This window comes from Pecten maximus, chromosome 16, assembly GCF_902652985.1.
Source record: "Pecten maximus chromosome 16, xPecMax1.1, whole genome shotgun sequence".
Lineage (NCBI taxonomy): Eukaryota > Metazoa > Mollusca > Bivalvia > Pectinida > Pectinidae > Pecten > Pecten maximus.
In genome coordinates this window covers 7,581,438-7,598,258 of record NC_047030.1, presented here as the reverse complement: position 1 = coordinate 7,598,258, position 16,821 = coordinate 7,581,438, and the positions used below count along the sequence as shown (strand labels likewise).

At 36.6% G+C, this 16,821-nt stretch overlaps 1 protein-coding gene across 1 annotated transcript in view; it reads right to left on the bottom strand.

The window, feature by feature from the left end:
• Positions 1 to 16,821, bottom strand: part of LOC117344918 (histone-lysine N-methyltransferase PRDM16-like) — a 139,887-nt gene that overhangs the window by 58,699 nt on the left and 64,367 nt on the right. Inside the window, exon 2 of the mRNA XM_033907802.1 lies at positions 15,404 to 15,711. Coding sequence (XP_033763693.1) covers positions 15,404 to 15,711 — 308 coding nt within the window. The remainder of the gene's footprint in view (positions 1 to 15,403; positions 15,712 to 16,821) is intronic.

Sequence of the window (16,821 nt, the reverse complement as noted above, 5' to 3'; positions counted from 1 at the left end):
CGGGTAATAAGCACATATCTGGTAATAAGCCCTTGTCTGGTAATAAACCCATGTCTGGTAATAAGCCCATGTCTGGTAATAAGCCCATGTCTGATAATAAGCCCATGTCTGGTAATAAGGTCATGCATGGTAATACGTACATCCTTACATATGCTTATTTATTGCAGTTTCGTAAAATTATTAATACTACAAAATCATATATATTTATTATTCCATTTTCCCATAATAAACTAACCCAGTACATTATAAAATAGAGTATATCTTATGGTCCTACGGATTTATTATTTGACTACACATTAAATTTGATTACCATCACATTAGTATTTCATAGACAACATATGAGATATGTAGAATGTCCTGAACAATTAACATATTATAATCCAACCTGACTATGATGGCCTGAAGACTTATTGAGCCTTCCTTGTCTAGTATTGTAGTATCATAATGGATTGTATACAGATCACTGATGTACTTATATCTTATAGACAGGTAATGTCCATTATATACAGGTACATGTCCATTATATACAAGTAATGTCCATTATATACAGGTAATGTCCATTATATACAGGTACATGTCCATTATAGACAGGTACATGTCCATTATATACAGGTAATGTCCATTATATACAGGTAATGTCCACTATAGACAGGTAATGTCCACTATATACAGGTAATGTACATTATAGACAGGTAATGTCCATTATATACAGGTAATGTCCATTATATACAGGTAATGTACATTATAGACAGGTACATGTCCATTATATACAGGTAATGTACATTATATACAGGTGTATGTCCATTATAGACAGGTATATGTCCATTATAGACAGGTACATGTCCATTATATACAGGTGTATGTCCATTATATACAGGTAATGTCCATTATATACAGGTACATGTCCATTATAGACAGGTATATGTCCATTATAGACAGGTAATGTCCATTATAGACAGGTATATGTCCATTATATACAGGTAATGTCCATTATATACAGGTTTATGTCCATTATATACAGGTACATGTCCATTATATACAGGTACATGTCCATTATATACAGGTAATGTCCATTATATACAGGTATATGTCCATTATATACAGGTATATGTCCATTATATACAGGTAATGTCCATTATATACATGTATATGTCCATTATAGACAGGTATATGTCCATTATAGACAGGTAATGTCCATTATATACAGGTATATGTCCATTATAGACAGGTAATGTCCATTATATACAGGTAATGTCCATTATATATGAAGCAATATCTTATAGACAGGTATATGTCCGTTATATACAGGTTTTCACCATTACAGGTATATGTATCTTATCATGAAATTCTGTTATGGGCAGGTTTTTTACATGAAGAAGTTAAACAATAACTTTTAACTATTCATTATATGCAGATGTCCACTGTGTACAGGTATCCTATATTATAAGGCGACACTCTAATTATTGATAGGTTTTCTGTATTCACAGGTTTTTGATTATTATTGACCAACCCATTGTTCATTACACACACTTGACCTAGCTAAAGTGTTGGTGGATCAGAGGGAGGTGACAGCTCAGTGTTAAGATGATTAAACCATATCTGGAGCACATATGTTACAGATATTTAGGGAACATCAATTTGAACCCATTAGGGGCCAATTATCTTTGTGTGGGACTCAGTGATAAGAGTTCTGATTGGCCCTTTGTATGCCTGGTACAGACTTGGGGACAGCCAGCTGGGATAAATTGGTATTATCACTTCCTCGATGGTTGTAAGGGATACCTAGTCATCATCTTTCTCTCCAGTGATTAACATGATAGGAAAACAACACCCATCTTAATTTACTTGATTTTGTAATCTGTCTGAGAGTTTGAATGATGTAATCTGTTTGACACTTATCTAGCACATGTACATGTAGACATTTTGTGTTATAGACCCTGAGTAAATTAACTATTGGAGCAGGATTGAGCAGAATGCTGGTGGCCAAGTAGCTCAATGGTTAGTTTGTCCGTCAACAGTCCCGAGGTTTTGGGTTCAAGTCCAGTCAGGTTGTTACATTTTCCCTTTCCTATTAAATTTTCTGCCAAACTTAATACCAGTGGAAGATGGTTTAGTGTCTTGTGGAGTCAAAGACTTTAAGGAGGGAGGAATGTAGCGAAACCGGACTGGGCTGGAGGCTGGAGGCTAGTGGCCAGGGAGCTCAAATGTTTAGAGTTTGAAAGTCCAAAATTTGAGTTCTAATGTCTGGTCATTACATTTTCCCAATCCTATTACATAAGTTTGAAAGATTTTAGAAGGAAAACCACATTTGTGTTGAACGCTCCAACAGGATTCGCGTACCAACAGGATTCGCGCACCAACAGGACTCGCGCTCCAACAGGACTCGCGCTCTATCAGGACTCGCGCTCCAACAGGACTCGCGCTCCAACAGGACTCGAACCCAGGTCTTTGGTACTTTGATACACTAGGGGAAATTTGGCAGTGCATGCTCATTATATAATCTTTTTTTTCAGGGTAATTTCATTCTTTACAGACTTAGTACAACAGGTTATCTACAGAAAAAAATATGCTTTTACTGTATCTGTATGTTGGGCATCATGGAAAGTTTTGTATACTATTGGTTATTGATGGTAGTAACCATGGGTTACTGACTGTCCATGGTATCATTGTACAGAAAACAGATTTTTTTTTTTTTTTAGGATTATCAGAGAATATGTATGGTTATCGTTATGTATGAATTGTGAGGGTCATACTTATATATGAGTATGAACAGAATTGTGAGGGTCATACTTATATATAAGTATGACCAGAATTGTGACTGTCATACTTATATATCAGTATGAACAGCATTAAGACGGTCATACTTATATATGAGTATGAACAGAATTGTGAGGGTCATACTTATATATCAGTATGAACAGCATTAAGACGGTCTTACTTATATATAAGTATGAACAGAATTGTGTGGGTCATACTTATATATGAGTATGAACAGAGGTTAAGAAACTCTGTAATGGACGTAGGGTATTAAGGGATGGGGCTTATGTTAACTAAGACAATTCCATATGTACAACTGTCCTGCCAAGTTTAACATGATCATATAGAGTAGAGAGTACTTGAGATACTGAGGCACCACTAATGATTTAAAAACATTTACCGTAGGTTTGCAGCAGATTCGTGACAGAATACATGGAACGGCAATGTATGAGCACATCACAAGGGCTCTTAGCCATATACAAGGGGAGGACTTCAAGTGGTTTGCCACTGATGAAGTGGTCGATTCGATAATGAAATGGGAAAAAAACGTGATCATATTCCTGCAAAACATAAGATAGAGAAGATTATGTCATAAATACCAATTTCTTATCTGACGCACAAAGATTTTCCCAGCATTCTGTTAGCACTGGACAGGAAGATAGCACTACATCTCTTGCCGTGACAACCGCGGGCGTGCAAACTAGTGTCATTACGATATAGACGTCCCCTACATTCAGGGGAGGCAACATTTATATATACATGGGTGATACAGCCTTGATTATATCTCGCATTGTCACGGCTGTGTGTCTCCTGATTTTTAAAACAATAACATGTTTTTGTTATTTTATGACAGTTGTGTACATGATCCTATTTCATCTGGAACATATAACTGTGACGGTTAGCAAATACAAATGAAGCACTTTTAAGATTATAACCTCGTATAAATACAAACTTTTTTTCTTTAATTTCTTCACTTGTTTATTCATAGATAACTTGAATACATTGATAAGATATTTTATTGATTCTTGATAAGATAACATTATAATGATCATTCAAACTAAAAGTATTTTTTACAAGTTTATTTGATGAAAGTAACAAAAGTTATTAGATCAATAAAAATCTTATTATTAAATTAAAAACAAAAATATACTGATACACAAATTTCTGTACAATGTGTATTTTTAATTCTAGGGCAATGATATCTAAGTAATATTAATATGATATGTAGTCATACTGTAAAGACAATAGTAAACATATATATATTTTTTTACTTAAATAAGCTGTTTATAATGTTTATAGTAAGAAATAGTGATGACTGGATGGAAGAGTGTGAAAAATCTGAGGCTGACGGTCAAAATATCAATCATTGGAATATATAGGGACAGGCAAACAGGACTGGAATTACAGATATATTGCTAAATCTTAACATGTGAAGGGCGGATGTAGGTAATCTTTAGAATGAAACAACAACAAGAAAATAATTCACACCCCTCCCACTATGCCAGCTTTACAGTGATAAACAGAGGAAGGTGACTCGAAGCTATCCGAACTGCCTTCAACTGTGTCCTCTCTCTGCATGGTGCTATAATCTGCCTAGATAGAAAACAAGACACCTCTTGATTGCACACACTGGTTATGACAGTGTGTCTGGCTACTGTGCAGAGATACATCTAGTTTTTAATACTTTTTATAATGAAGTTAAATTAAAATGGGCATAAAAGTGAAAAACTGTTACCAAGGCAACCTTTCATCGGAAATCTAGGTCTTCTTCATTTTTTTCATCGTTAAATTTGAATCAGAATTTGATATCTGTGAGAGAGCGATATTGCCATAATATAAAACATACAGGACTACTGTTTGGGTGGCTATCCTCATGGTATATACACTAGATAAGGGACACTTCGGCTGTGCTGACAAACTATTAGCAGAATCCTAGAGCCATCATCCCCTTGTCATCAAGGCTTCCGACCCAGGGTATGACCCATCCTTCTAATATGGGAACTATACCTACCACACTTCATGTGATAAATATATTGTACACAAGCTTTTTATTTCATAAAATAAGTGTGACCTTTCAACTTTCAGCCTTGACCAATGACCACTGAGGACTAATCAGATGTAGAAGTTGGTGTTGTGATACCATGGTGTAAATAAGAGCAGGCTAATTATACAACCTATTGAGAAGTTCGGGAGATTTTCTGTACACATAGATTTAAAGTTCAAGGTTTTATGATATGATGGTAAGGTATATATCAATGCTGTACTATATATAAATTAGGGGTATTATATCAAGGTTTTAATGTATAAAATAGGAGGGGGGGCCTTATATCAAGGTTTTACTGTATATAAATGAGGGAAATTATATCAAGGTTTTACTGTATATAAATGAGGGAAATTATATCAAGGTTTTAATGTATATAAACGAGGGCAGTTATAACAAGGTTTATATAAATGAGGAGCATTATAACAAGATTTTACTGTATATAAATGAGGGGCATTATTTCAAGTTTTTACTGTATATAAATGAGTGGCATTATATCAAGGTTTTACTGTATATAAATGAGGAGCATTATAACAAGTTTTTTTTTGTATAAATGAGGGGCATTATTTCAAGGTTTTACTGTATATAAATGAGGGGCATTATATCAAGGTTTTACTTGATTTAAATGAGGGGCATTATATCAAGGTTTTATTGTATATAAATGAGGGGCATTATAAGAAGGTTTGATACATGAGGGGCATTATTTCAAGGTTACTGTTTATATAAACGAGGGGCATTATAACAAGGTTTTACTGTATATAAATGAGGGGCATTATATCAAGGTTTTACTGTATAAATGAGTGGCATTATATCAAGGTTTTACTGTATAAATGAGTGGCATTATATCAAGGTTTTACTGTATATAAATGAGGGACATTATATCAAGGTTTTACTTGATTTAAATGAGGGGCATTATATCAAGGTTTTATTGTATATAAATGAGGGGCATTATAAGAAGGTTTGATACATGAGGGGCATTATTTCAAAGTTACTGTTTATATAAACGAGGGACATTATATCAAGGTTTTACGGTATATAAATGAGGGGCATTATATCAAGGTTTTACTGTATATAAACATGGGGCATTATATCAAGGTTTTACTGTATATAAATGAGGGGCATTATATCAATGTTTTACGGTTTATAAATGAGGGGCAGTATATCAAGGTTTACTGTATAAATGAGGGGCATTATACCAAGGTTTACTGTATAAATGAGGGGCAGTATATCAATGTTTTACGGTTTATAAATGAGGGGCAGTATATCAAGGTTTACTGTATAAATGAGGGGCAGTATATCAAGGTTTACTGTATAAATGAGGGGCAGTATATCAAGGTTTACTGTATAAATGAGGGGCAGTATATCAAGGTTTACTGTATAAATGAGGGGCAGTATATCAAGGTTTACTGTATAAATGAGGGGCAGGATATCAATTAAGGTTTACTGTATAAATGAGGGGTATTATATCAAGGTTTTACTGTATATAAACATGGGGCATTATATCAAGGTTTTACTGTATATAAATGAGGGGCATTATATCAATGTTTTACGGTTTATAAATGAGGGGCAGTATATCAAGGTTTACTGTATAAATGAGGGGCAGTATATCAAGGTTTACTGTATAAATGAGGGGCAGTATATCAAGATTTACTGTATAAATGAGGGGCAGTATATCAAGGTTTACTGTATAAATGAGGGGCAGTATATCAAGGTTTACTGTATAAATGAGGGGCAGTATATCAAGGTTTACTGTATAAATGAGGGGCAGGATATCAATTAAGGTTTACTGTATAAATGAGGGGCAGTATATCAAGGTTTACTGTATAAATGAGGGGTATTATATCAAGGTTTACTGTATAAATGAGGGGTATTATATCAAGGTTTACTGTATAAATGAGGGGTATTATATCAAGGTTTACTGTATAAATGAGGGGCATTATACTAAAGTTTACTGTATAAATGAGGGGTATTATATCAAGGTTTACTGTATAAATGAGGGGTATTATATCAATGCTGTACTTTATATAAATGAGGGGCATGATATCAAGGTTTTACGGTATATAAATGAGGGGCATTATAACAAGGTTTTACTGTATATACATGAGGGGCATTATATCAAGGTTTTACTGTATATAAATGAGGGGCATTATATCAATGCTGTACTTTATATAAATGAGGGACATTATATCAAGGTTTTATTGTATATAAATGAGGGGCATTAAAAGAAGGTTTTACTTGATGTAAATGAGGGGCATTATATCAAGGTATTACGGTATATAAATGAGGGGCATTATATCAAGGTTTAACTGTATATAAACAAGGGGCATTATATCAAGGTTTTACTGTATATAAATGAGGGGCATTATATCAAGGTTTTACTGTATATAAATGAGGGGCATTATATCAAGGTTTTACTGTATATAAATGAGGGGCATTATTTTTGTCAAGGTTTTACGGTATATAAATAAAAGAACATTATATCAAGGTTTCAATGTATTTAAATGAGGGGTATTATTTCTATCAAGGTTTTACTGTATATATATGGGGGTATGTCAAGGTTTTACTTTACAAATTATCAAATGAGGCATGGTTTTATAGACATAACAGTGCCAACTTTCAGATAACTAGCGATACATACTGTTTACACTTCCAGCACAGGATATTTCATTACAGTGCTTGTAAAATAATATTTTCCGTTTTTAAAAGGCATATTTTATGTTTACAAATCATAACATTTGAGATAACCTTTCAGTTTCTTTTCTTTTTTTAAGCAAAATTTGTAAACTGAAAAATATCCTGGAGTAATGATAGAGTTATCCTTTCCAGCTGCTGGGTTCGGAGCTATCATTTCAACAGTCCGTCAACATCATGGCTTCAGATACCGTCAACATCATGGCGTCAACATCATAGCTTCAGATACGTAAATATTTAGATTGTAAACCATTGACACCCTAGTTACAACCAAGTCTAAAAATTATATTAAAACCAAAATAATGTGGACCTCTTGATCTGTTCTAGTAAACATCCAAAGGAATACAATTTGGGTGACAGATCAATGGAATGCTGCCATTATCAAACATATATTTACTATAACAAGATTTGTCTTTCATTATTTTCACTTTAGATATTGATTTTACACCTTAAAGTAAAAGGATATTTACAGCTAACACATAAATACAATTTTAAACACAAGACAAGGACATATCTATCCTGTATTGTGTGTAAGTCTTGTATATAATTAATTAGATTTTACATTGTATTTGTGTTATGAAATCAATTAAAGTTAACATCATATATACTCCATTGCTTAATCATTTAAAGATTATAATGTATTTCACTACAAATTCAATTAAAGTTTACATTGTATTTAATCACAAAGTCAATGACATTCTTCATTGTATTTCAATACAAAATGAATTAAAGTCTACATTATATTTAATTACAAAATTAATTTAAGTCTACATTGTATCTAATTACCAAATCAAGGAAATAAAATCATACTTTGTATTTCATTACAAAATCACTTAAAGATTACATTGTATTTCGTTACATAATCATGCAATTAAAGTTTCCATATCTTTTCGGTAACACCTACATGTACTTGAAATATAAATAAATCGTAAGTTAACTGGTTTGACAGTTACGATCAATTACCCCCAGTAATATAGAATGATTTGTATCTATCAGTTACTTATGTACACACTGAGTTTAATCGGCCAAGTATGTCTGCCGATGGGGTAAACAGGAGATCAAAGCTGAGATGCCACCTCACTGCTCAGCGGTGTGTGACCACAACGTTACCACATATAAATCGGTGATCACTCTGGAATCCGTGAGTAAACAGTATAGTAAATGTTCTACCTAGTGATACATACATCAATAGGAGGTTTTCACAGTGAGTAAAAACTGCTTTATAATGTCTGTTTAAGAAAAAATAACAAAACTATTTGACTGTGAAAGGTACTATTTAGATTGGCTGTACCGCTATAAGGTTGATTTAAAATGTAAAAAATGACAAGTGAGTCATCACCTCAAAAGAATTGTTAGTTATATGCCTGAAGTACACAAAACAGTATCTTTATCACTACATCTTAAACGTTATAATGTGCCTCCTAAATATCATCTCTACTACTACCCGTTCCCCACCTTTTGTATCCACCCACCATTACCATTCAATCAAACCCCCTTTCCCTCATACCACTACCCAGTCATCTCATCTCTAAATTATTTTCAATAACCCCTAAGTCACTACCCAGTCTCAATCATCCAGGCTACTGTAACATCATCCCACCTTCCTGCACCCCTAGGCCAATACTCAGCCTCCACTTCCCAAAACCTAGGCCACTCTCCCGGGGGTGAGTCCCCACTTCCCCACCCCTTGGCCCTCTACACCATCCCACCTTTCCACCCCTAGGCCAATACCTCATCCCATCTTCCTAACCCCTAGGCCACTACCCAGTCCCCACTTCCTAACCCCAAGGTCACTACCCAGTCCCCACTTCCTAACCCCTAGGTCACTACCCAGCCCCCACTTCCCAACCCCAAGGTCACTACCCAGTCCCCACTTCCTAACCCCTAGGCCACTACCCAGTCCCCACTTCCTAACCCCAAGGTCACTACCCAGCCCCCACTTCCCAACCCCAAGGTCACTACCCAGTCGCCACTTCCTAACCCCTAGGCCACTACCCAGTCCCCACTTCCTAACCCCAAGGTCACTACCCAGTCCCCACTTCCTAACCCCAAGGTCACTACCCAGCCCCCACTTCCCAACCCCAAGGTCACTACCCAGCCCCCACTTCCTAACCCCTAGGTCACTACCCAGCCCCCACTACCTAACCCCTAGGCCACTACCCAGTCCCCACTTCCTAACCCCTAGGCCACTACCCAGCCCCCACTTCCCAACCCCCTAGGCCACTACCCAGTCCCCACTTCCCAACCCCTAGACCACTACCCAGCCCCCACTTCCCAACCCCTAGGTCACTACCCAGCCCCCACTTCCCAAAACCCTAGGCCACTCCCCAGCCCCACTTCCTACCCCAGCCACCCCTGGCCCAACTCCACACAACCACAACCAGTCCCACCTTCCTACCCTAGGCCACTACCACCCACTTCCCAACCCCAGGCTCCATCCCCTTCCCAACCCTAGGCACACCACCCCACTTCCAACCCCTAGGCCACTACCCAGCCCCCACTTCCCAACCCCTAGGCCACTACCCAGCCCCCACTTCCCAACCCCAAGGCCACTACCCAGCCCCCACTTCCCTACCCCAAGGCCACTACCCAGCCCCCACTTCCCAACCCCAAGGTCACTACCCCAGTCCCCACTTCCCTACCCCAAGGCCACTACCCAGTCTCCACTTCCCAACCCCAAGGCCACTACCCAGTCCCCACTTCCTAACCCCAAGGTCACTACCCAGCCCCCACTTCCCAACCCCTAGGCCACTACCCAGTCTCCAGTCCCCACCCCTAGGTCACTACCCAGCCCCCACTTCCAAACCCCTAGGCCACTACCCAGTCCCCAGTCCCCACCCCTAGGTCACTACCCAGCCCCCACTTCCAAACCCCTAGGCCACTACCCAGTCCCCAGTCCCCACCCCTAGGCCACTACCCAGTCCCCACTTCCCAACCCCTAGGTCACTACCCAGCCCCCACTTCCCAACCCCAAGGCCAATAACCAGTCCCCACTTCCCAACCCCTAGGTCACTACCCAGCCCCCACTTCCTAACCCCTAGGCCACTACCCAGCCCCCACTTCCCCACCCCTAGGCCAATAACCAGTCCCCACTTCCCAACCCCTAGGTCACTACCCAGCCCCCACTTCCCAACCCCTAGGCCACTACCCAGTCTCCACTTCCCAACCCCAAGGCCACTACCCAGTCCCCACTTCCCAACCCCTAGGCCACTACCCAGTCCCCACTTCCCTACCCCTAGGCCACTACCCAGCCCCCACTTCCTAACCCCAAGGCCACTACCCAGTCTCCACTTCCCAACCCCAAGGCCACTACCCAGTCCCCACTTCCCAACCCCAAGGCCACTACCCAGCCCCCACTACCTGACCCCAAGGCCAATAACCAGTCCCCGTTTCTCCATACCCCTGGGTACATGTCGTACTACCACCATGTATCCCATTCTAAATAAAACAGATATTCAAACTTTTAAATTTTTTCATTTATTTTTTATAAATGAAGTTTAATTCAATCATTTCAAATTAATATTGTTAAAGTTTTGATGCATTCTAATTTCAAATCTTGCCCGATGACAATTTAAAATATAAAGTTCCAGTGATGTATCCGTTTACACCCGCTTTGTCCCCATATTGTCACAGGATGGACAGGCAGTATAATTTTACGTTTAAAAGAGGCCCTACCCTCTAGTAATAGTAGGAGATCTGTTCACATGTCAAACAACCCAAAATACATTACTTGAGTCATCGTTGATTGTACTACGATTTGTATATAAACATTTCACACGTCAAAACAAAACCTCAGTTTGTCCTCCTGGAGTGCAACTTACAAAATTAGAAGCAAGCTTCCTTACCAAGGCCTATACACCAAACATAGACTCAAATTAAAATAGTTTACCTGTAATTTTTGTGCTCATCACTGCGAAACTAGAGATGATCAAAGAATGTCATTGAAGCGCGATCCTTTCGCACTGAATGACCCCATGCCTTTCGTTGACATAACATATTGGAAGTTGTGGGAATGAAAAAAACATTAAATATGTTATAGGACCGGACTCAATGAAAATTTTGGTCTGTATGAAAATGACATGCATACCCCCTCCAAAAGTCATTTCAGTTGAAATATCTTCATGACACGATAATAATTGGTATGTCTTAATTTCGGAAGGAGAAGAAAAGAAAGTTTTTGTGGGTGAATTAGTTTTACCCCACAATATCTTCATGAAATTGTAACTAGTACGGTGATTTTAAAGGTTGTAGGTGACTTAACAGCATACAGGAACAGTTTGAATGGGGATTTGACAGAATGGGGAAAGGTGTAGGGCAGGAGATTTACCAGAGTATAACCACCTGAGAATGGAGAAAACTGTCGCTTTTCAATTACAATAAAGAATTTGAATGTTCTTGCTTTTATCAATTGTTAAAAATTTGTTGATATCTTTGAAAACTTTTGAATATTATCCAAATCTTTCAATTTAATTAATTTTCTAAAGTTCATTTCATATTTGTAATTTGACAGAGATTTTATATATTTTCATGATTTAAGAAATATTATTTATTATGAACTATAAAAAATGTGTAAAAAAATAAAACAAAAATGACCCGTCCATTATTCATTGTTCCTTGTCTCTACAACACAATAACTGTAATATGTATTGTATGTTGTCCTCCATTGTCTATTGTACGAAAGGCAACCATCCTACCTTTGTATTTTATCCATAATGACAATTTCTCCATTATTGAAAAAAGACAACACTTGAATTGTTCTGGGTAGGTACAACACAAGTTTAATGGCCTAGCATTCATACTTAAAGACTTTAAAGTTTTTTTTATTACGAAACTGATTTAACATGCAGGTACCTGCAGTTTCAAATCATCCTCGTTCGTCAGTACCGAACCCCCTACAAAGACAGGTAAGAAATGCATACCTGTAAAGGTGAGAAAGGAATACCTGTCGGAGATTCCTCGCAGTGATAAGACTTTTATCACACAATAAAACAATTGTGATGATTTAACACAGTATCTGATAGAAAGGCGTAGATCCTCATCCCAAACACAGACCCATCCTGTGTGGTGTAGATACTATTTCACCGCAGTCCATCCGGCACACGATTATCCCTGCTACGGGAAAACAGACATACAATTTACCTCACGACAAAGACAATTGATGCTGGTACGTTTTAAATAACATCTTGCACTTTTATCGAGATAGGATTCACCCATACCCAGTCACGCTACGCTAACACCCACTTTTTCAGTTTTATGTGGTTTGATTAAGGGGTATACACACAGGGGTTTGACATGCACCTACGCCCAGAATAAAGAATTGAACCTAATTAAGGATCTAGGGGTAGGATCCTAGGGTTTTGGATACTTTGGTTATTTTTTTATTCTGTGTCGTAGGAACATGTCAAACTCCTGTGAGTATAAGCCCTTTTAGACAGTGGCAAGGAGCAGACTGCCTGCATGTTTCTCCGAATTCGACCTCACAAACAAATGAACATAATTCACCAAATAACAACCCTATCTATACAGCAGAGTTAATATCACAAACAAATGAACATAATTCACCAAATAACAACCCTATCTATACAGCAGAGTTAATATCAAACATTGTCCATAAATAATGGGTCCATTTGAGGCATTTCTTTGTCAAAGAAATTTAGTATGGATTTTCTCGCATACTATTCCAACTATACACAGTTCTCCCAAAGTATGAAGTTTCTCCATCAAACTCCACCTCCAGAAAAACACGCTTTTTCTAAGGACAAGTGTCCCTTCAAAACAATTTCTGAAATATTTCAAGAAAGAAAAAATCTCTTTTTTGAAATAAAAAAAATACCGTAAGTGTGAGGTACATGTATGATATAATCCATAACAAATAAAATATGCAAAGATTTCACAGTGGAATTTTGAAGACATTATTGCCGTTTTTTGGTTAATTATTCTTCAAAACTAATATATTGTTGTAATGGGAGTGGATTTTGTAAGTTGTGTCCCTTTGTTCGAAATGTATACTTTTGTTTATGAAAGTGTTTTAACATATTAGGAAGAAATTATTGATGTTCAGTGTGTGTTTTTGTGTCCAGAATGTAGGATATATGTAGTGTGAGAGTTTTTGTCTATGTTTGGGAGAGTTGCGGGTGATAATATTTGAGTACATTTTGTATTTAAAATTTGTATTTTGAATTTTGTGATTTTATGCTAATCTCTGTGCACCATTGCGATTGCAAAAATGTGATAGCTTATATACCTGAATGTAGCTTGTGGTACAAGGTAGATGGATATATATATAGAAGTGTGGAATACTTCCCTAATAGTGTTATAGTAGTAGTAGAAGTTTTAGTGTTTGTTAATGTAGATTAAAAGTCAGTTTAACTCTGTGGTGCTATTTATGTTTTTATGTACCACCATTAAATAAAGTGAATCTTGTTTATCTTCAATACCTCCTGTCTTCATTCCATGGTGTCTTTAAAGTCAAATGAACTGGGGTTGTAAGTAAAACTGATTTATTACATTGTCTTTCAAAATAATAACTGCCTTTTCTGCAAATTATACCCCCCTCCCAAGGCGCATAAACTGTTTCAAGATACATGGTCATTCATATCTACCGTTTTTGTTTTCTATTTTTTTCCAGACATGAAAATGTATATATATATATATATATGACCTTCCTGGACAGGAAAGAGGTTTTTTACCACTGTTTTTTTTTCAGAGCAGGTTGAACAACACGATACACCAGGTATACCTGATGAAACACTGGAACTTTGACGGATTAATACAGATCGACTCCAGACATGTCCTAACCATTTAATATGTTACATGGACAGTCAAACAGGACATCTGCAGCTGTAGTATAATTATCTACATAACCAGTAGTACAATATGTAAATACAAAAACACAAACCGGACAGTACTTCTCAAAAATGGCTGAAAACTATGCAAAAATTTACATTTTGAAGTGTGTAAATCACTCTTAAATTACTTCTGAGAAGTTCACATTGTATTTAAATGCAAATAAAAGTAATTTATGGTCAAAGGATCTGTACGAGGATTTAAAATATCGGGAAGTGATTACAATAATACAGGACGCCTGCTGAGTGGAGATGATCTACCTATACATATCGAACATTGAATTAATGACCAGCCTTATCCTCAAGTCTGAAGGTCGAAGACAAATGGGTTTGATTTCCTTGTGACCAAATGAATTTACAATACACAGACAAAAGGGACAATTCAAAACATATCTGTTACATAAATATTAGAATCTTTTTATTGACTTTCGTGGGTAGTAAAATACAGGTGTGGCACTTTTGAATATATGGCTGTGGTATCGGTCCAGCGAGGCTTTGAAACAAAAATGGTATTTAGAGCCCAGGACATGTCATAGTTATGTCATAACTAGGCCCCAGTTTCATCATTTTTCTTAATTTAAAATTTTCCATATGCATTATTAGATTTAAGGTCGAACTTTCGTTAAATTCAGTGAAAGGTTTCACTTATTAATTAACACCGACATGATATATTATGACAAATATATCTACTATCAGAACTCTTTTGTCAGTGGAGGTAACATATCTGCTTTGACATTTTAAGTGTTAAAGTGACCTTTAAGAATATGGAATATTTTATTTGAAGGAATTTCAAAGGATATTAATTAAATTTGGGTTGGAATCCTCAGAGCTAAATATACTGCAAAATTAGGGTTAATATGATACGCCTCTCTCTCTTTATATATAAATGTTATCAAATATAGAACGAACAGGATTTCTTATTCAATGTTTTTTGCAAAGGAAAAAATCTCACTGGCTTATTGAATTTACACTGCTGTATAATCGCAGATTTAGTCCTGAAAATCACAAAATCTTCAAATGTATCTAGTTATTGTGAAATTTAAAGGAAAAATTAATTTGGTAAACCTACCTCCCATGCACATGATAAATTTTCAAGGTCGTTTTTCAGAATTCCTGTGAAGGGTCCAAATTTCTGCCCTGCAGGGATATCAACCTTCGCCCAGACACCAAGACCTTGGAATTTCTTGGATTCTTTGAGTTCAAACTGCTTTGGTATAGGGATATCTTCGGGTATGTACACAGGGGGGTGGTCGGTGTCGTCTGCTGCTGTGTTAACAAGAGAGGCCGTAGGAGAATAATTGAGACGTTCCTCAGTGTCATGGCCGGTACTCGAATTGTTAACCACAGGTTCAAAGGCTTCATCACAATCACCTGTGTCTGAAAAAAGTAAAATACACAATAATTATCAAAAATCTCATCCAACTTTTCTATCTTAAAAAGAAGTTCATGATACAATGACAGACTGAAAGTGACCTTTCGTCATCTTATACAGGAAATAAACCACTCCGTTAAAAAAGACGCCGATTCTAAAGGGATGGACAATTAAAGAAATGGTCTTATGTGTATTTGTCTTGGTCATTACATGAGGAATGTCTTTTGGATCCTATAATTTGCGGACATCATTTATGGCCGTAAACGGATTGCCATTTATATTTTTATATATATGAGAGATACCTATGTTTTCATTTTGTCACTTTATGTGCTTTTATTTAAAGCTGTTTATCACTATATGTGCCTGTAATGATAGTCGACTAGCTGTGTGGTTCTAGATTACGTAGCATTTCAGTTGTCAATCAGTGTCCTCATCATTAAAACGTCCCAATCACAAAAATATAGGATCGATTACCCCACTTACTAATCTGATTAGCCACTTAGTTGTCCCAATAAAAAAATACAATTACCAAATGTCCCCATCATGAGCAAATTATCTATCATCATTGTCATATCATTTTTTTAATTAAAAATGAATTTAATCAGTAACAATAACAATGATCCATAAGTAATTAAAAAACCTGAAAGAAACTTATTCACATGTCTGCACTGAAACATCCTGTTTTATCAGATTGTTGGGCTAATAAATAAAATTATTTTCTAAGCAGTCAGAATTTACATGGTCCAAATTCCTAATCTCTGCCCTATTAAATCAACCCTATGTTATACACACAATCATTTCACAACTCCTGTAGTGAAGGCAGATCAGCTTAACCCAGAAATAAAGATTAACTTTGGTAGATCGAGTTATGCCAATTTCAAAATATTTCAAAAATATTTTTATTTATAGGATGTACATGTCAATATAGGTTCAAAAACAACAAAGATGACAAAAATCTATTCATAGTTTTGATGATTTGTTTAATAATTAAACTACCAATTAAAGGCAAAAAGAAGATTTTTTTAAATTTCAAGTTGACCATGCAGTTTCTGAAGCCGATGGCCTAGGTCATCAATTTATGACAACGATAATCTTTTTTCTTTACAAATCTCCAA